Raw genomic sequence first — 20,294 nt, forward strand, 5'->3', positions numbered from 1 at the left:
AGTGCATAAATATCATCAAAACCTAGCCATGGGCAAGTGAAACAAGACAAGAATTTGTAGCCCAGAGGAAAGCCACCATGAATAGATTGTTTGGAGGCTGATAAGATCCATACTGCTCCAAAATGGAGTTCCACCTCACAAGGCTGTCTTTGTTGTGGAAGAGTCAGGTTGTGAGAGTCCTGGCATGCCAAATACCTGTAATGGCCTCCCCTGCCAATTGTCTTTAAATACTGTGATCTTTCACACAGGAGCAAAGCCTGAAAGAAACCTCTCTAGCAAAAACATCATTTATTCATTCTCTACGGGACAGTGGAACAACAAGCCTCTCCTCAGTCCTGTTACTCTTTCTCTCCCCTGCAGATTTCAAGCGGAGATGTGTTCAAACAAAGATGGGTAATTTTGCTCTGTGAGGATGCAGGAAGAAGTGCAGAGCTATCTCTAGATCAGAGCAGTTCCTGAGCCTGCTGGAGAAATGGCAGATGGCCAGAGATAGCACAAACCACTGCTCTCCCAGATTACAATGTGGAGAGCTGAACCTTCCAGGCACAAGCTTCCAGGACAGCAAATTGTGCACAGAAAGGTGAGAAACACGAGGAGCCTGGCAGGGAGGCTGGGGAGGCTCCTGGAGCCAGCCTTCCCACAGCCACCTCCAGCACCAATGGCCCTGCTCTGCCCACGGTCCATACCTGGGGGATAACCGAGGTAAAAAATGAATCTTTTCTATTGCTCTGCATTTTTAAGCTTTGCTTTGGGGAAAAATTTCTGGCCAGTAGGCAGTTCCAGCCATGTTTGCAGTCTGGTGTAGGCTGCTGTGTCATTTCCTGGGAATCTTTTACTGCCAGCACCCATCAAATACAAGCAGACCTTTCAAGGAAGTAGCTGTGCCACAAAGGTGAAACTCCTCTGCTATTTTTTGTTTCACTGGGTCTGTGCTTGTACAGCAGAACAGACTGTGGGTGTTGGTGCTTCACCAAGCTTTTCAGGATGTGCCTTCATGCTACCAGAAGCTAAGCAATAAAGATCTCAGAACCATTCATTTTGCAAATATTAATGCTCAATTCTTGAGTTATTCTCAGAATTCAGGGTTCATTTTGCCAGTGTTGAAGCACAAGTTTTGGCACCACAGAACCAGACAAGGCATTTGGGATACTACGCAGAGTAAAACCCAGAATCTCACCTATAGAACTCCTACAGTAGCATTAAATTAAAGAAGGGTTAGGCTTTTGTTTGGGGTGGAAATGGCTTTTCTTCAATACAATCTGCCTGGCTCCAGCATAACTGGAGATGTCTCAGAGCCTACAGGTAATTACCACAACAAAAATAGCATCCACAAATTAACTGCTGCTCCCAACTTCCTTCTCCTATTTGCCTCTAAGTCACACTCACATGATGCTGGAATCAGGACTATTGCATAGCAGGAGGTAAAAGGAGAGCTGAGGAAGCAAGGATTGACATCCCTGAGAGATGGGATCAGCAGAACTCCTGCAGGGAGAGCCCTGCTGGGCTGTGCCCGGGCTGTGGGGAGCACACAGACAGCCCTGGCTGTTCCAGCTGCTGGAACTGGAGCCACAACCCCGCTGGGACTGCCTGGGAATGCCCGGCCCGCAGGGACCTGGGAGCAGGGCTCAGAGCAGGCTCCTGAGCCTGGCCCAGCTGCCCCTGGAGATCGGACACACGGCCAAGGCAGCAAATCCCGGTGTTCAGCGGCTGGGATTCCCAGGAATCCTGGCTGTGGGAGCTGCTGGGGTCCTGCCTTCCCCAGCGCTGCCTCGGCAGCAGCTGCTCTCGGTCCCAAAGGATGGGGTGGGTGGCAATGCTGCTGTGCTGAACCCAAATCCGAGTCACAGTGGGACACGGAGTGACAAAGGGCTCAGCCCGGGCTCTCGCTGCTGAAGCCTTTTCCTCCTTTGCAGGGGCGGCTCTCACACAAAGAGCAACGTTTGAACAGCGGGGTTGAAAATGATCCCTTTTCAGCTGAGTGAGACATTCATGTCTGAACCTGACAAGACTCTTGCTCACCCACACAGCAGCAGGCAGCTTGTTACCAGAAGTACCGTTTGACTTCCCAGATAAAACACTTGTTTGATTTTTTTTTCCTTTCTTACAGCTGCAAAGAGTAACATTTAGACAAATGCTTGACGAGCAGACGGCCCAACAACCTGCCGAGGTGCCTGCTTGTGTGCTGCGAACGATGGCAGCGCCGCGCAGGGCACCGTCCGGCCCCGGGGACAGGGGGGCACTCACCTTGCGCCCGGCCTCGTTGTTGTGCAGGTTCATGAGCGTCCTGGCGTTCTGCTTGATCTCCCGGGCGTCCACGAAGACCTTGGCGAAGCCGATGCCGTAGCGGATGTCGGCGGAGCAGCCGCCCCATTTCCAGCCCTCCTCCTTGTGGTACTGGCCCTGCTTCTCCTTGTCGCAGCCGCAGTCGCTGAGGTTGCCCTGCGTGCAGGCCGCCGTGATGGCGTGCGCCACGCCGGCCGCGATGATGGCGTAGGTGAAGGCGGCCTCCCTGCTCCCTGCAAGGCAGAACGGCCGTGAGCGGCGGGCAGGGGCACGGCGGGGAAACGGCAGGGGAACGGCGGGGTCTGCGGGCACACAGCACCCTGGAAATGCTGGAAACCTGCTCCATGGACGGCAATGCTGTGGGCACATAGCACCCTGGAAATGCTGGAAACCTGCTCCATGGACGGCAATGCTGTGGGCACACAGCACTGGAAACCTGCTCCATGGACGGCAATGCTGTGGGCACACAGCACCCTGGAAATGCTGGAAACTGCTCCATGAACGGCAATGCTGTGGGCACACAGCACCCTGGAAATGCTGGAAACCTGCTCCATGGACGGCAATGCTGTGGGCACACAGCACTGGAAACCTGCTCCATGGACGGCAATGCTGTGGGCACACAGCACCCTGGAAATGGTGGAAACTGCTCCATGAACAGCAGGGCCGTGTGCCCGCAGCACTGGAAACCTGCTCCATGGACGGCAGTGCTGTGGGCACACAGCACCCTGGAAATGCTGGAAACTGCTCCATGAACGGCAATGCTGTGGGCACACAGCACCCTGGAAATGCTGGAAACCTGCTCCATGGACGGCAATGCTGTGGGCACACAGCACTGGAAACCTGCTCCATGGACGGCAATGCTGTGGGCACACAGCACTGCCTGCTCCATGAACGACTGACCTGCTGCGTGCTCATCCCTAAAGCCATGGCTCTCCATGAGGCATGGGGAGGTCAAGTGTTGTTCAGGCTGATGCCTTTGGAGTTTAACTTTTATATGTTTCAAATCCTGTACTGATCAATGTATAACTCTAAATGCCATACAGAGTGTTAGCTACTGTCTCCGCGTTTTGGTCTGACAAAAAATCCCTCTAGGCCTGAAACTCAAGGACATCCTACAGCCTCAGGCCCCGAAAAGTATAAACAAAAGTGAATGGGGAGGAGGAAACTGGGGGTAAATGACTTAAATATCTGCAGCTGTAATTGAAGAATTAACCCCTGATATATAAATGGGCCAAACTTATAACTGTCTGAAAAGCTCGTGACCATCGTCCATTCTGGGTGCAGCCTCTGGGAGGCCTCTGGCTGCCCAAGGTGTCCCTGTTAAAGGCCTTCAATAAATACCCACTTTATTCTCTTTATTTCTCTTGCCTAGCCTCTGTTCTAGGGGGGCCACTCCAAGGCATCAAGCCAGCTTCATCTCTGTATTTCCAGATGCTATTAGAAGTAGGCAAACTAAACTTAAACCAAAAGGATGGGGTGGAAAATGTTGGGGCTCAAAAATAAAGAAAGAAAGGAAAACAAAATAGGTGGTCTTGGGGGTTAAATTTTGAAAGCACCCATATTCAACCTTTTAAAAATTCAGCTCAGAAATAGGGTTTTATTTAAAAAATTAATTCTACACTAAATTGTATTTTTACAGGACAACCACTTCTGTTTTACTTGTGTTCTGAAAACATTTTAATTCAACTGGGATGATTTTTTCACATGGTAGGTGTCAAACGTTTTCAACACTGACATCTATGCTGACTCAATGAAATAAGTCTTGGTTTGATTTCAAAATTTCTCATAAAATGAAGAAAAAATCTTGACCTGTTGTAGGCACAGTGACCAGAGCAAGGTGAAGTAACAGCCTCACCAGAGGGCTATGAGACAGAGGTTGGGCCAATATTACTTTGTGCAACAAGGCCATAATGACAGGCTTCTGTTTCCTGAGGGGGGTTCTCACTTTAAGATTTAATTTCTCTTTTTGAAGTTTTGTTGCATGCTGGTGTGTGTGTTTCCCACACATGGACCCTACGGGATCTGTGAGGCTTTGGGGGCCAGTTCAGCTGAGAGAGGGCCCTTCACAGCCTGAGGAGGTTTGCAGAGGTTGCCCATGTATGTCAAACAGCCCTTAAAATTTTTTGGATCTCCCAAACCAAGAACTTGTCCTACTCTTATTTCTCCAATGACAAAATGCACCGTTGTTCAATAGAATCAGAATCAGGCTCTTAATTAGGGGAGTGCAGATGGGAAGATCTGCTTCCCTTCTCCAAGTGCTCCTCAGCTGAGTCCTGGCAGACCTCAGCTGCTGGCAAGAGTCTGTTACCCATGAAACAAGCCCATTTCTGCTGCTCATTGCATTTCACAAAAAAAAAATACCATCATTTGGGAAAGAAACCTTACAATACTTCAGCCTTGCCTGCATCCCTTTTGTGTAATATGATCTGGACTTCTCTGCTTGTCTCTTTTAATGACAAATGTTCACTTCCTTATATCGAGGAAGTAAAATGGAAAACAAGATGACATTATCACAATCTGTTAATAGTCAACTTTGTGCCCTCTATTAGCAAAGGCAGTATTCCCTAATGCTACAAAGTGCTGCATTTATTAAGGAACTTAATAAATATTAAGGAACAGTCAATTATCCGACTTTCTCAAAGGATTCCTTGTTTCTCCTTACTTTAAAAAAAACCCATAAAATTTTTTGGTTTTGACCATGGAAATTGGAGATGAAGCTTTCTAGAACTCTTGGCTTTTTATAAAAACCTGAATGTGGAAGAGAAATGCCAGGCTTTAGGTGTATTTGGAGTTGAGCTTCTCCTCCAGTTTACACTCATCAACACCCTCACTATTTTAAGCACAACACCATGAAAAAGGCACTGGTAAACAGTGTACAATAAGAAGTCCCACTCTATCTCTCAGAGGGCAGCACTGCATCACACCAGGTTTCTCCTCCACAAAGCAGCAAACAGGACACTGTCAAAGAAATATTTCTGAGTTGAATTTACATGTGGTTCTTTGTTCCCTTTGATTTTGATCAGATTACTTTTGTTCAGCACAAGTTATTTTCAAGTTCTAGAACAAAAACCACTTGAATCTGATACACTCAGCATTGTAGAGGCTGAGCACCTCTTTTGCTTTTTAGAGGGGAGAAAAATACAATGTAGAAAATACAAAATTATAACAAGCAGAGTCAGAAACCAGTGTCAAGCCTGATCATAAATTACATTACATAAATTATTTTATAAGTTTGTCTTATTTGGAAGAAAATCTTAGCAGCTTTTAAAAACTCAAATTTTGGAGATTACAAGGTAAACAAAGCAAGTGCCTAGAAAGATTGGCCCAAGTAGGAGGTGCCTTGGCACTCGTGCAGTGGTGATAAAGTGATGTGGGTTGTCACGTCTGCATCCAACTGTTCCCGTTTTTTCATAAATGATTGACTTTTCAAGTCTCATTACCCTGGCCTGGCTCACAGAAATGCCAGCATGGGGGGGAAGCTCAGACCAGCCTGAGTGTCTTCTGTGACAGTGCTTGAGATCCCAGGGGTTTGTGCCCAAACAGGGTAACCTGAGCATGGGGGTGCTCCTGCCACTTCTAGGTAGAATTTCTACTCCTCTCCTTTGGATTTCAGCAGAGTTGAAATTCCTGGAGGATCTGAGGGGGAAACATGGCTTTCCCAAGGTATGGCCAGGCAGCTGCTCCTACAGATGTTGGACAAAGGTGGAGAGTCACCTGTCACAGAATCATGGAATCCCAAAGGATTTGGGTTGGAAGAGACCCTAAAGCTCCTCTCATTCCACCCCTGCCACGGGCAGGGCATTTCCAGCACTCCAGGGTGCTCCAAGCCCCGTCCAACCTGCCCTGGATGTGTACAAGAATTGCAAGCCCTCCTTTCAGCTCCCAAATCACACATTCTTCTCCTTATCTCAGACAAACCATGGTAAACACTCCAGAGCTCAACTCCAAGCACTGGAACCTCCAGAGAAGGATCTGGCAGCAGTCAGAGCTTGCTCTGGCCATTCACAGGGCCGATGACCTGACAGGTTCCAGCCATGGCTCTGCTCCCTCAGCCTCACCTGGGGCTCTCCCCAGCCCCAGCCAGTGCCTCAGTGCTGTGGGACCACAGGGGCTTCTCTCCAGATGTTGGACAGAAACATCCTTCTGCTTTTCCTGTGTTTTTCTGGACTACAATGAGGTGTGCAGCACACTGCAGCTCCATTTGCTCTGATGGCAGAGAGCTTGGCATTGATGGCTCCCAAAATTTCTGCAGCTCCACCTGCTGATGCAGATCCTCTCTCAAAGCGCTGGAGTCCTGTCTGCAGACCCTGCCCTGGGCAGGGCACCTTCCCAGGCTCTCTGTACCCGTGTCTGAGCTCTGCACGGTCAGGCACCACCCTGGGCTGCCAGCTGTCTCAGGGGGAAGCACTGAGAGGGTCCCAGGTGGGTGCAGACTCAGGGATTAGCAGGGCAGCTTCTCTCCTAACACTGAGCACAGTTATACACACCCCATGCACACCTCGGAGCCTTCATTCTGCAAACACTCACTGCATGCCCCTGAGTTTGGATATGAATGTTTGCTAGACTGGGTTTGGGCTGATCAGCCTGTCTGCCAGCTGCACAGACTGCTCTGCATTCTGCTTTTAATTTAGCTAACGGCACTTGGGTTTAAGTTTAATCTTTACGTTTGAAAATTTTGTAAAAACTTCATTCACACAGATTAGAAATGAGAACTTATTTTTTAAAAGGAGTGCAATACCTTTGGGAAACAAAGCCTGAGCCTGCAAAATGCAGAGTGGATTTACTTGCAGGAAGTCAGTAGGTGCTCAGCAGTTTGGGATCTAAGGGTGCTTCTAAACAGCCTGTCCTGCCCTATCAGTCCCCCTCATAAATTGACTAAGCTGTGAAATAAAAGAGAGACAAATTTCTGTTTATCTCACTGGAAAACATGGGTTGTATTTTCTGCTATTTAAAGCCAAAGGGTCAGAGAGGGAGTTATCTGCAGTGACATGAGCTGAAATATGATTGGGAAAATATAAAGATGGAAAACACAGCATACCTTGCCAATTATGTGCCACAGCAAACATTACTCCTCATCTCTCTATAGAGGCCATAATTCACAGCCTGGAAAAACGCAGAGCAGAACCCATCCCCTGCCTGCTTCGGGCTTTGCCTCCTCCTTCTTTGGTAGACTACAAATGGTCTGCCAGGATTTTTTATTTTCATTTTTCTTTAATCTAGCACAAGTGATTAATAAGAATGGTAGCTTAAAAAAAAAGAAGTATTCTCTTCCTAATTTTTCCTTCCCCTTCTGTACAAAGTTTGGGGGGTTGGTGCCTTAAAATAGTGTATTCAGTTGGATTTAAAAGGATGGTTCCCTATAAAATAGCACTGTGACTTTACAAAGATTAGTACAAGTAAATAAAGTACAGAGGGGCTTTAAGAGGCATTCAAGACTCTGGGGGTTTAGGCCCTGCCCACTTTCATGAGCTAAAGTTCCTTTCATCAACACATTAAACTCTTGCAGAGGAAACACTCCAGCTAAAGTGATTATTTCTGAAAATACCCCCTTTAAATTCATAAAGTTACTACTCAAGACATGTGCACTGCAAAACTCAGAGCCATTATTTTGGAATTCAAATAAGTCTCCCCTTTTGAGGGGCTCTGAGCCCCCAGACCCCAGTGCTCCTGGGGAACCCTGCCCTGCCACAGATCTCCCACCTTCCCAGTCAGATGCAATCTCTCTGTTCCTCTGGAACAAGTACTCACAAGACACATCTGAAGGCAGGTATGAAAACCTTGTGATGGGAATTCCAACTGCAGTGACCTTGGGGCAGTGTTTTATCTTGTAGTGACAGTCCTTGCTGAGAAAGATTGACTTTTTGGCACAAAGCAGCTTTGGATGATCAGGCCATATTTCAGCCTGGCCTCTGTTTTGCCTGCAAATAACTGTTCTCCTGCAAGACATTGACAGTAAAAACTGGTTGTAGGGGCTGGAAACCTAGCACAGAAATTCAAACTCTGACCTCACCTGACTGGATAGAAAGACTCCAGTTAATTACATTTTTTTTCTGTGCATCTTGGGGGCTTCCTAACTGCAGTGGTTGAGAAAACAGAGTACTTCTCAAACTTTCCTCTAAATATTGACCAAACCATACAGTGCAGTAGCACTCAGAACTTTGTTTCCCACAGAGCTGGGCAGGTAATCTTCCATGCAAAACAAAAACAAGAAGGATTTTCTTGCCAGAGCTCCAGGAGTGTTTGGACACTACTCTCAGGGATGCACAGGGTGGGATTGTTGGGGTGTCTGTGCAGGGACAGAGCTGGACTCCATGATCCCTCAGGGTCCCTTCTGGCTCAGGAGGTTCTGGGATTCTGGGATTCCATCAGTGGTTGTTCACTTGGTCTGTTATTCTGGAATTCAAACAATCAGACTTTAAAACCTGGCACGAGAGACTACAGCAGTGTTCAAAATCAAAATGCTCCCTGAAATGATTGAAGATTAAATCTGTTCTTCAGCACACCTGTACTGGGATCTTTTCACAAGTGCTTGCCTATAACACAGTGACAATATGAAGATTTACTCATAACTTTCCTGTTAAATTTTGTGTTAAATCTACCCAGCTGGAGAGGAAAGTGTCCTAGATCTTCTTCTCTTTTCCATACCAGCAGGAGAGCTGACAGCTCTGAGCAGGTTAGTGAAGGCTTTGCCTTGTAGGACAGTTGCCATTTGCTTCAATAGGCAGGAGCGGGAATGTCCCTCTTTCCTGACGTTGTTTGAAGCCAGAGAAGAAAAGTTGATTTTGGTACCTGGCAAATGAATCAGTGCTAATTCAGTCCAGTGCAGAGCCAAGCGTGCAGTGGATAGAGGAAAGCCAGGAGGCTCTCCTGGTTTAGTGCGTGCCTCAGGGCAGCCCGGGATGATCCCTGAGCCAAAGGCATCGGGCACAGCCTGCAGAGCTGCTGGGCTGCCCTGCTGTGCTCATCAGCTTTGGGACCAGCCTGTCTATGGGGACTCTTCTTCTGATTTCAGCTTTCCTTATTCCCAAGAGTAATGTCAGGTGGGTGAAGTATCAATGTGATTGTACTGAAACATTTTCCAGGGTAGAAGAGAGCGAAGAATTGATGCATTTTAGTAAGGCCAGGATGAGGACCTGGCTGAAAGGTTCTGCTGAAATGCTCCTTGCAGACCACCACTCACACCTCAGGACTCCCTCCATGCTCCCCCCTGCTGGGTCCTTGCAGTCTTTGCAGGGCTCTTGTACCTCTCTTCTCTCAGTTCTGTCCTGAGGAGTCTCCACTTGGCCATGTCCCTCTGTGGAAATGCAGTCAAACAGTTTGTACCACTTCACTTTCTTGTTTAACAGTGCCAGTGCTGCTCACTTGTGGCAAAAGGAGATGGGGGTTTTTCCCCCTATGATGCCAATGTGGTGGTGTCCTCCAGATCCCATGAAATGTAGTTGTGTCCCAAGGCAGTCCTTTGGGACACCAGCAGCGTCACTGCTGGCCACCTGCTCACGAGGTTGCACCCTGCAAAATGGGCCCCTGAGGCACCTGATGGAAAGCCTTTGCCACAGCTCTCACTCTTCCCTTGATCCAGCAGAGCCCAAATCTGATTTTCAGACTCTATCAAAGGCATCTCAGATCCTCAGGCTTGAACCATGTTTCACCAGAAGACAGACAGGCAGGAGGGTTTTGGCCTATCCTGCTTTAAAAACGTTGGTTTTGATTGTGGCCGTCCTCAGGAACAGAACTGCTGACCACTGTGGCAAAGATATTTGGTTTTAAGTGTGTCCATAATTGCAGCGTTGCATCATCTCCATGGTTATTTTAGAAATTCTCTCTGCCACTCTACATTATTAATAAGGTGTCTGTGGAATGGTCTAGAAAAATCGTCCCTGTGTTGATCTGGGCTCCATTGCTCTCTCTGGGACCGGAGCAGAGCAGTGTGATGGCACTTTGTGACTTCTCTGCGTGCTCCTGGCACTGCTGTCACCAGCTGGCACGGGGTTACATCCACAGGGTGCCGGGAGGGGACACCTCTCTTTGGAAGGGCAAAGCAGATAAAATGACCCAAGAAATGGAGAGTCAGTGCTGGGCACTGGTGGGAGCTCACTGCCACCAGTGGGAAACTCAAGCCCATGAGCACAAAAATGCTCTAGGATGAATTCAAAGGGTTGCTCACTGTACCTCTACAAATAAACTCCACAAATAAACTATCACTTCACTGGATGATGGATTGTATGTGAATTTTTAAAAACACTCACATGCTACAGGTTAGAACAGGGAAATATTGTTTGATGCTTTCCTTCTAGAGAATTCCAAGTGTTTCAATAAGGTTAATATTCCTGTTGCCATTTTAAAGGTAGGAAAAGAGAAACACAGAAGAGAGTGCCATGACCCTTAGGTACACAACAACAGGGCCAGGAGGGGAATTGCCCTGAATGGCAATAAGAGAATTTAAATAATTGCAGTACGTTTGCATAACATTCATAGAATAGATTACCCAGCAAGGGTAAAAGCAAAGAAAGCTGGAACTGAAGATGTGGCTTGGTGTGCCATCAAAGCTGTGGGCTGGGAAATAGATCACAAGATGCTCTGGTACCCAAGGGAGTTTGTTTGTAAGGACTGACACACACAAACCCCACAGGAGTTACTCGGGCACATCCTCCCAGGCTGCTGTGAGCCCCTGCTGGCTGCACCCACCCCTCAGGGCCATGGCCAGGACAGCCACACCTCTGTCACCCTGGAGTCACCTCCTCGTCACAGAGGGCCAAGAGGGCCAGCAGGGCCACTCCAGAGGCAGAGGAAGCCTCGCAGAGACAGAGGGACGAGCTCACATGTGGCTCACTGACTTTATTGCAAGTGGCCAGACAAAGGTGCCCTGCACTCCCCAGGCAATAACTTCAGGTGCCATTGCCAGAAAGGCACAGTCACTTCTTAAATGCCAGGGAGGGGACTGGTGTGCTCGGGGCTGTGGAACAGTATTTTGGAACACACCTCATCAAAGGCTAATTAAAAAAGCACCGAGGGTACGTTATCCTCACCAAATGGTAACCTGGGCTGTTCTGGGGCTCTGTCACCTTGAAACCCTTCCTATAGGGCTTCATGGTCCTTCTTGTCCCACATCTCTCTTTCCTATTCAGGGTAAGGCCCTCAGACCTGATCTCCTTTTGTTTGTGGGCACCAAATTTGACTTACAGCTTAATGGCACATAGGTTGCACCCTTTTTAACCAAGGAAAATATTATTTCTCTGGATGGTAACCTGGAACCCTGGCAGAGATCCTTGGGAAAGAGCGAGAGGTGCCTTTTCCCCATAGCCATAGAAAGATGAGCTGTGTCAGATGTTCAGAGTTTCTGTACCCGCTGATAGAGAAGAAGCAGAAGAAAGGAGACCAAGCAAGGAGACCACCTGAACAAGAACAGTTATAAATATTTTGTGGTGTTTGAGAGCCTAGGTAGTTTTATCCTTGGGGCCACAGGAATGTCTGTGCAAAAGAAAAAATCACCATTGGATTTCAACCCCCTATGATTTTTACCAAAGTTTACTTTAAAATAACACGTGTAACCTGTTTAAATTTGAGGGGTTTGTTATTCCTTAAACGATTTTTATGGAGTTTTGTAATTTGGATGCCATTCAACTCTTGACTGTGTTCTGAAACCAAGGAAGGATTTGCCCTATCCATCTTAGCCTCATAATGGATAGATAGAACATATTAAGAGTTATCACCTCAAAGACAGATCAAAGTCTACTTCCTTTGATATTGACTTTCTTTAAAAGGACCTAAATATAACCTGCTAGCTAAATAATTCAATTTTCGGAGGGAGGGAAGGAACTGAGAGCATGTTTACACAACAGACCACAACAACTCTGCAATTTTCTAATTTCTGGGAGAAGAAAACTCCTTCTCACATTTTCCTTTTAGGAAATGTTACTCTTGGACTAAAAGAGCCCAAACCTGCCAGCCATCCAAATGGACTCTTCACTGACAGAAGTGGCAAACACTTGCCTTGCCTGCAATCGCTGACAGGAAGGGCTAAGCTCAAGGAACAGAAACAATGAGCTAACCTGAATTAATACTCCATTTTCAGATGATCCCCAGTGTTGTGCAGGGAGCTTTTTACTTCGTCTACTTGAGCCACTGTGATTATCAAAGGTTTTGAAAGGCAGAGTTTCCAAACCAAACAAGTTCCTCTCTTCCTGCTCCTTCCTTACCAAAGTTCTGGAGAACACCTCCCAGTGTGCACGGCTGTGGTAAAACACACACTCAGTGTTCTCAGGGGCTCCAGAGCACCGTGGCAAGGCTGCACCTCTGTGTTTCATGGCAGTGCCAGCAATGAGGGCCTGGGACAGACCCTGTCATGGGACTGAGCAGTGCCTGGGGCCAGCCCATCCAGGGCTCCCCCACGGCTCCCCTGGCCCCTGTTCTCTGGGCTGCCTGCTCTCCTCGTGAAACATCCACATTTTCTACCATGCTAAGTATTGCTTGATGGGGTTTCTGGGTTTTTGCAACTTCATTTTACATGGGGAAGAGACTGGAAACCACAGATCCTTCTGGATGTGGAAGGCAGTGCTGTGAGCTTTCCGTGGTGGCTCTAAAAAAGACTAGCCTGTATTTGGAAAACACAGTCCTTGGTCTTCGCATTTTAAGTGGAATCAAAGAAACGTTGGGTAAATTTCACTACAGTGTTTTGCAGAATGGGGGCATGAGAGTTTTAATCTCAGCCCCATTTCTTCAGGTATTTACATTAGTTATTATTAATGCTGCTTTAGTTCAGAATTTGCATATATTTTGTACTGTTGCAATAACTGAAAACATGGAAAATGGAAGTGGGATCTTCTGTCAGTTGATTGGACCAGCGTTTGTGAATGCCCTGACATCCCAAAGCAGAACACATCCACTCTTCCTCGTGGCACAGGGGCACAGCTGCTGTGGAAGGATTTTGTGTGCTGGGAATTTCTCACAGTGAGACTGATGGCTGTGCCTGGATCCCACCAGGCACGAACATCAGCCCAGTATCCCTGGGGGTGCCTGCACCCCACAAGTGCAGTTCCAGCTCTGCTCAGCATTCTGGCTCTCACCGCTGCCTTCAGCAAGAGCCAGTCTCCTTTTCTCCCATCCCTAAGTACATGAATCGGGTCCTGTGCACACAAACGGGAAGCTTTTTGGAGAGGATTTCTGAGAGCAGGGCTGTGAAATAGCGCCCAGGTGGGAGCTGGCACACGTGGGAGTGAAGCGCAGGCAGGTGCCCTGCCGGGAGGGAGCAGGTCGGCAGTGCCAGCACAGCGCCCAGGTGCACACAGTGCCCGCAGTGCCCGCGGTGCCCGCGGTGCCCGTGCCACCCCCGGTGCCCGTGCCACCATCCCCTGCCCTCGGGCGGGCGGAGCAGAGCCCAGAGCACGTACCCACTTTGAGCTCCTTGCCGAAGACCGTCCGCTCGCCCAGGGCCGAGCAGTTCCAGCGCCCGTTGCGGAACTGGAACTGGCACTCGTTGATGCCCATCTGGGACCCTTCCCCGATGACAATGATCGCGTCGGGCCTGCTCTGGCAGATCGCCCGCTGCCGGGGGGCGAGCCCCGGGATCTTGTTACAGATGATGCTGGCTCCCAGGGCCACCACAGAGGAGAAACCCCTGCAACGACAAGACAGCGGCGGTGGCTGAGGGCAGGCGGGTCCCGGAGGCAGAGCGGCACCCGCTGCCTTCCCGTGCCGCGGCCCCGGCGCTGGCGGTGCCCCGGGGAGCGCCCGCCTCTCCCCTGCCGCTGCCCTCTCCCCGTCCCTCTCTCCAAGCCGAGGCAGAGATCGGCAGCGCGCGGGCTCCTGCCAAAACAGGACCAAACTTCCTCCTTCCAGAATTAAAGTGCGTGCAGCGGCATTGTCTGCCCGGGCCGCGCACTGGCAGCGGGCTGGGAGGCTTTTCCCAAACCTGCCGAGCAGTTGGAGGAGAGAGGGAGAGAAGGAGAGAGGGAGGGAGGGAAGGAAGGAAGGGAGGGGGACAACCCACGCTCCCTGCCCCGGGGCCGCGCCGCCTCCTCCCGCACCCAGCGCACCTGGCCGGGGATGCTGCGGGTCCGGAGCGCCGCCGCCCTCCCTGCGCCCCTCCCGGGCCGGGCGGCGTTGTCCCTCCGGGCAGCAGCGGCCGAGGGATGTCCCTGCGGGAGGCGCGGGCAGGTACCGGCCAGGGAGCGGCCGGGGCACCCCGCACCGGGCTGGGGAAGGGCCGGCTGCCCGGGATTCGCCCCGGCGTCCCTCCCCGGCAGGGACCGCCGCCCAGCCCCTCGCAGCCCCGCACATCGCCGGGGCCGCCGCCTCGCCCCCCTGGAGGGTCGCTCCGAGGTGCGCTGTACCTGTCTTTTGAGAAATAATCGTGATCTCCACCATCATCACTTTTTTTTCTTTTTTTTTTTTTTTTGAGACTTCTCGAGTTAAATAGTAACAGGTCTGGGCAGGTTGGGCTGAGCGCGAAAGAGAGCGCGATTGTTATAAAGGAAAGAAAAAAAAAAAAGTTACTTACCCAATCTTGATATACACAATCCCCAGGCTCAGGAAGATGTGGAAGATCCAGCGCCTTGTTTTCCTGTTCATATTCCTTGCTTGCCGTGGCTCAGACCAACACGCGAATCGATGCCCGGCGCGCTCGGGGCCGGGGCCGCTCCGTCCCTGGCGCTCACGGCCGCCCGGCCGAGCGGGGCAGCCCCCGCCGCGCCCCGCAGCGCCCGCGGCTCCGCGCCGAGCCCCCGCCGGCTCTGGGCATGGCCCCGCCGGGGCTGCGCTCCGCCCGCGCTGCCGGCCCCGCTGCGGGCGCTGTCCGGGAGCGCGGGGCTGGACGGGCTGCGGGGTCCTGCGAGCGCCAGCCGCGTCCCCACCTTCGGTGTGAATTGGCTCTCTCTCTTCTTCACACAAACCCCCCCCCCCTCTTTTTTTTTTCTGTCTTTCTCTCTTTTTCAGCTACTTGGGCGTGTTCTCCAAAGGAGGGAGTTGTCCAGCCGGGGGGGGAAGCGAGGCGGGGAGGTGGGCAGGAGGGGAACAGGAGCGGCAGACGGATCACCTGCCTGCGGGCAGGCTCAGCGCGATCCTCCTCCTGCGGGCACGGCCCGGGGGAACGCGGCGGGGGCTCCGGGGGGTGTCACCGGGGGACGCCCCCGGGGCTGGCCCCGGCCCGCCGGGCGGCATCGGGGGCCCGCACCCCGCGCTGCTCCGCGCCGGCAGCGGGGCCGCAGCTTTGACTCCGCGCTCGCCGCCCGCTCGCCGGGGCCGCCGAGCACCTGGGGCCGGTTTTATGCGTTTGTCCCGACGCTCCTCCCCCCGGTCTGCCTCCCGCGTGTCGCGGGCTGTCCCGCAGCCTCCCGGTCCCCGCGCCGAGGTGAGCCCCGGGCGGCCGCAGCATCCCCGGAGCGCCGCTCCGCCCGCACCGGGGGGCGAGGCGGCACCGGCAGGTGCCGGGGGGGCCGAGAGGGAGCCCCGTGCGCCCGCAGTGACCTCCCCGCCGGTTTTGTGGGCGATCCTTCAGTGACAGGGCAGGGCTCGGTCCCCGTGGCCGTCGGCGCACGGCCGTGCCCGCGGTCCGAGCCCACGCTGGGGGCGGCCCGGGGGCTGCGGCCGCCCGGGAGCTCCGCGGAGCCGCCCGCCTGCCGCGGGCGGGGGCGCCGGCCCGGCCGGGAAGAGGATCCCGGCTCCTCGTTGCGGGAATTTACACGGATATGGTGACTATTTTATTATCCACTTAAAATATTTCAAACAGGGAGGTTACCTAAATGATAACAGGGGTGTGGTGCGGGAATTGTTCTGCTGATAATGTTTTTCTGATGACAGAAACACGATGACAGGATTCCTCAGCGTCCCTCGGAGGAGCCGGGCAAGAGCAGAGGCCCCCGAGGAGCCGGGCTGGAGCCCCTCTCGCGGGGCAGCGGCCGCACGGACCCCCCGCTCTCCCGAGCCACCGCAGGGGGGTCCGAGCGGGGCGCAGCCGGTCCTGGGGCTTGGGCCGGTCCGTCCCTGCCGGCTGCCCGGGGCAGGGAAGGAGTGTCCCAGTCCAGCTCTCCATCGCTCCGCGTCCCCCGGTGCGGCGGATGATTCCCATCACCTTGGCGCCCTTCAGCCTCTCCGTGCAGCCGGGCCGTGCTTCCCACTGGAGCCAGCGGGCGGCCCGGCCTCGGCCCGGGACGGAGCCCGGAGTGAAATGCGGGGGTGCGGGGGCTGCGGAGGTGGGAGTGCAGGGGTGCAGGGTTCGGGGAGTGCAGGGCTCGGGGATGCAGGGTGTGGAGCGCAGGATTTCGGGGCTTCGGGGTTCGGTTCGGTTGGGTTCGGTTCAGGCGCGGGGGAGCCCCGAGCGCCGCGGGCAGCGCCCGCCGCAACCTCTTTGTCAGAGCGGCACCTGGCGGGCACGGCCGGAACTGCAGGCGCGGACAGCGCGGCGGGGAGAGGGGAGAGGGGAAAAGGACGAGACGGGAAAGGGGAAAGGGAAAAGGGGAAGAGGGAAAAGCGGGCAGCAGCGGGCAGCCCTCCGCACCTCCAGGGCATTTGGGGCGCTCGGAGCAGCTGCTCCGAGGCTTTTGCAGCCTCCAATGTAATAAAGGCTCCCAGCCCTGGAGCACACCCAGCACCAGGGACAAGGGGATGGGCCAGAGTCTGCAAGGGTGAGTAGGGGGCTGCAGGTATTGATGAGAACAAATTCAAGGCTTGAAGCAGGTCCTCTTTGGGTGGGGAAACCCCCCAGCAGAGCGAAGTGCCATTAGAAGGCAGCAGAAAGGCCGTGCCCCGCTCCCCTCCTTCAGCAGCGGGACACGCCGTGGGCGCTGACAGAGCTGCGCTCGCTCCAGTGCCGCGAGCAGGGGGCGACAGGGACAGGGGAGCAGCAGCCAGAGCTTTGGGAATCTGAGAGCTGCCCTGCCCACACACCACAGGCTCCTCCAGCAAACATATCCACAGCTTTTTATGCTTCATTTTTCTGATTTTTTTTTCTTCATTTCTGATGTGCAAGCTAGTGATGATCACTATAATTCAACCTCAGCTGTTTAACAGAGCACACTGCTATGGGACAGGTCAAGGATGAGCAAACTGTTTTCTTGGGGTTCAGGAAAAGTGGAGCATGGCAAACTTTCCTGAGAAAATAACTTACTGGACTAATCAATGACTTTCTTTGACTCTGTTCATTCCTAAAAACGTTGTGACCTAGATGCATTTGAAGCATACATAAAATAACATTCCTGTGCAGATTACAGGAGGTAGTTTGGCTTGTTTGGCAAAGTTTCTCAAGCTTTTTCATAATTTTTAAAATGCTGTGGACCTTAAATCATCCTTTCAACCACAATGTCTTTTCAGTGGGCTGTAGTAACTAATCCTTACCTACCATTACAGGGTCTGCATATCCAGCTTCCTTTTTTACACTGTGTCTTCATATTTATTACTTCTAATAAAGAGATTCTAATACCTGCATAATAGAATCAATATGAGGTATTGTGATAACTAATTCTACTTCTCTTTAGAGTAATAAGTTACAGGCAAGTTGGTAAATTAACACAAAACTTAGAATAACAATTAGAGATTAATGACAGAACCGTAGCAATCAGGAAATTGCCTGTGGCAAGAGAAATTAACTCAAAACCATGCTCTTAAAAGGATTTAAGAGAAATCCCAGAGCTCGTGGCAGGAGGAGGTTTGGCTCTGCTGCTCCTCCCAGTGACCAAAGGAGGAGGCTGGAGGGGCCTTTCCACAAGGGCTGGGGGTGACAGGGCAGTGGGAATGGCTTTAAGCTGAAGAAGGGCAGCCCAGCTTTAGATGGGATTTTGGGAGGAAATTCTTCCATGTGAGGGTGGGCAGGCCCTGGCACAGGGCAGCCCCTGGATCCCTGGCAGTGCCCAGGGCTGGTTGGACACTGGGGCTGGGAGCACCTGGGACAGTGGAAGGTGTCCCTGCCATGGCAGGGGTGGAATGTGATCATTAAGGTCCCTTCCCACCCAAACCATTCCATGATTCCCTGGTGCCTGGCAGTTTCTGATCATGCCCAGAGCCATGGGGCTCTCCTGCCTCTCCTGAGATGTTCAGTGCTGTGAGAAACACACCCCAAGCAGGGCAAATAGTTTTATTCCAGATACAATCTCTCTGCTCTCACCTTTTACTACCCATGTCTTTATTTAGCAGCAGCAACGTTCTTCTGAACAAAGCCTGGGCCCAAGCTGCACCCTGGAGCCATCCATCACTTGTTGCCACAATGGTGTTTCTATTGTTAATTGTTTCTCAGGGCAGCTTTTTGGGGTTAGACAGTGCAGTGATTTAGTACAGCAGCTAATCAGCTCTGAAAATGTATTCTCAAAATAAATTAGATCAAAAAAAAAAAAAGGAAAGAAAAAAAGCTTGGAAAGTCCATTGGTGTGGATACAATCCTTTGGGAGTGCTGAGCTCCCTCGTGAAGCCACAGCTGGGTCCAGGAGCTGCTCAGGGCTGCTCTGCTCCCATGGAGCTGGGTGAGGAGATGTGCACAGCACACACTGCTCTGTGCATGCTTCTGGTCAGGGTTATTAATGGCTCATTTTTCATAAGCATAAAGAAATACAAGAAACATCCCCATCTAAAATGAAAAAGAAAGGTTGCCTGTCTTTTTCTTTTTCTCTTTTTTTTTTTTCTTTTAAGATGGCCTTTGATAACAGGAATTCACAAGGGAAAATGTGGTTAAAAGCCCATTTTGTAACTAGATCCTAGATGCACATACCATCAATACTCCAACTGTGGCTCCCTTTTATCAGGCTAATCATAGCTGCACTATTTTGTCGTCAAAACATCTCCTGTAGAAGCCAGACCAGAGAGTCCTTTCAGTAGCAAAAATGTGAGGTTAATATACCAACTCTCCCTGTATTAAGAATCTCCTGCCTCCTAAAAGCACATGGAACAAAAGATACAATAAATAAATAAATAACATTCACAAAGCCAGGTAATTTCCTGAGCTCTCCTTGGCCCACTGCTGATCCTGTGCCATCAGCAGCCGGGTGCCTGCTCAGTGCCCAGCTCAGCCGTGGGGCTGCAGGAGGAGCCGTCCAAGGCTGCAGAGCTGCTCCCTGGTGAAGCCCCTGAGGGGCAGAGCCAGGCAGGGTGGGAGCAGCCCTGGCAGGATGAGCCCAGCTCCTGCCCTGCCCCTGGCAGCCCTGTGGCAGTGCCCAGTGCCCACTGTGATCCACCTCCTCCCACCGCCTGCTCTGGTGACACAAAGGCTGCTGGGCCCAGGCCAGTGGTCAGAGGGCCCAGGACAGGGTGGCTCCCCCTGAGAGGGCAGCTGTGACCCCCATCCCAGCCAGGGGAGCCCCCGAGGCAGGCACAGGGACACCCCCACAGTTACTGCACCCAGCGAGCAGGAGGAGCTCGGGCAGCACAGGTGCTTGACACCTCATTACTTGCAGCTTCATCTAATTAGCAACTGATGGGCTCAGAGGGCTGTGGGGGCAGGATGGGGAGGAGGATGGATGATCAGAAGCCAGTAGAAGATTTGGGATGAAGAAAGAGCTGCTCTGATTGGAGCAGTTAGAGTTTTAGTGGCTCTTCTGTGGTCTGCAGGGCTGTCCAGCAGCAGGCAGGCTCTCCTCTGCCACAGCCTCCAACACATCTTGTGGCTTTTGGAGCTGGACATGGCCTCAGAAGCTCCTGAAAACATGGTCTGTGAGTCCAGAGTTTCCCTGGGTTTGAGTTTGCTCAGATTTTTTAATCCAAGTACCCACAAAGGAATACCTTACATCCAAACCAAAGTAATGGCTTGTGAAGCTGCTCCAAGCCTGAGCTGCTGAGCTCCATCCAGCCTGGTTTCTCAGAAGGGATCACATGGTTCTGTCTGAGAGCTGAGGATGTCTGTATGAAGCCATGATCATCAATTCTAAAACCAGTGGCAAAACCCACAGGAGAACGTGGAGGTTGTTGCTGTGCTGTTCTGCCAGTCCCTCTGTCTGTCCCTGTGCTGCCTCTGGAGCAGCTGTGGCTGCACGCCCTGGTTTCCCTGGCTCCTGTGGCACATCCAGGCTCACCCTGGGCTGGTGCTAGAGCTGGAT

At 51.8% G+C, this 20,294-nt stretch overlaps 1 protein-coding gene and 1 long non-coding RNA gene across 2 annotated transcripts in view; one reads left to right on the forward strand and one right to left on the reverse strand.

The window, feature by feature from the left end:
* The window catches only part of WNT7A (Wnt family member 7A), a 34,430-nt gene extending 19,472 nt beyond the window's left edge, over positions 1–14,958 (reverse strand). The window contains exons 1-3 of the mRNA XM_066557889.1: positions 14,780–14,958; positions 13,671–13,897; positions 2,245–2,516 (exon numbers count right to left, since the gene is read on the reverse strand). Of these exons, the coding sequence (XP_066413986.1) occupies positions 2,245–2,516; positions 13,671–13,897; positions 14,780–14,850 (570 nt within the window). The 5' untranslated portion in view covers positions 14,851–14,958. The remainder of the gene's footprint in view (positions 1–2,244; positions 2,517–13,670; positions 13,898–14,779) is intronic.
* Positions 14,959–15,858: 900 nt separating this feature from the next.
* On the forward strand, positions 15,859–17,712 carry LOC136561697 (uncharacterized). The gene is made up of 2 exons (XR_010784387.1): positions 15,859–15,968; positions 16,078–17,712. It is a non-coding gene; the product is annotated as an uncharacterized lncRNA (long non-coding RNA).
* Positions 17,713–20,294: the final 2,582 nt, after the last annotated feature.

This window comes from Molothrus aeneus, chromosome 12 (assembly GCF_037042795.1).
Source record: "Molothrus aeneus isolate 106 chromosome 12, BPBGC_Maene_1.0, whole genome shotgun sequence".
Classification (NCBI taxonomy): Eukaryota; Metazoa; Chordata; class Aves; order Passeriformes; family Icteridae; genus Molothrus; species Molothrus aeneus.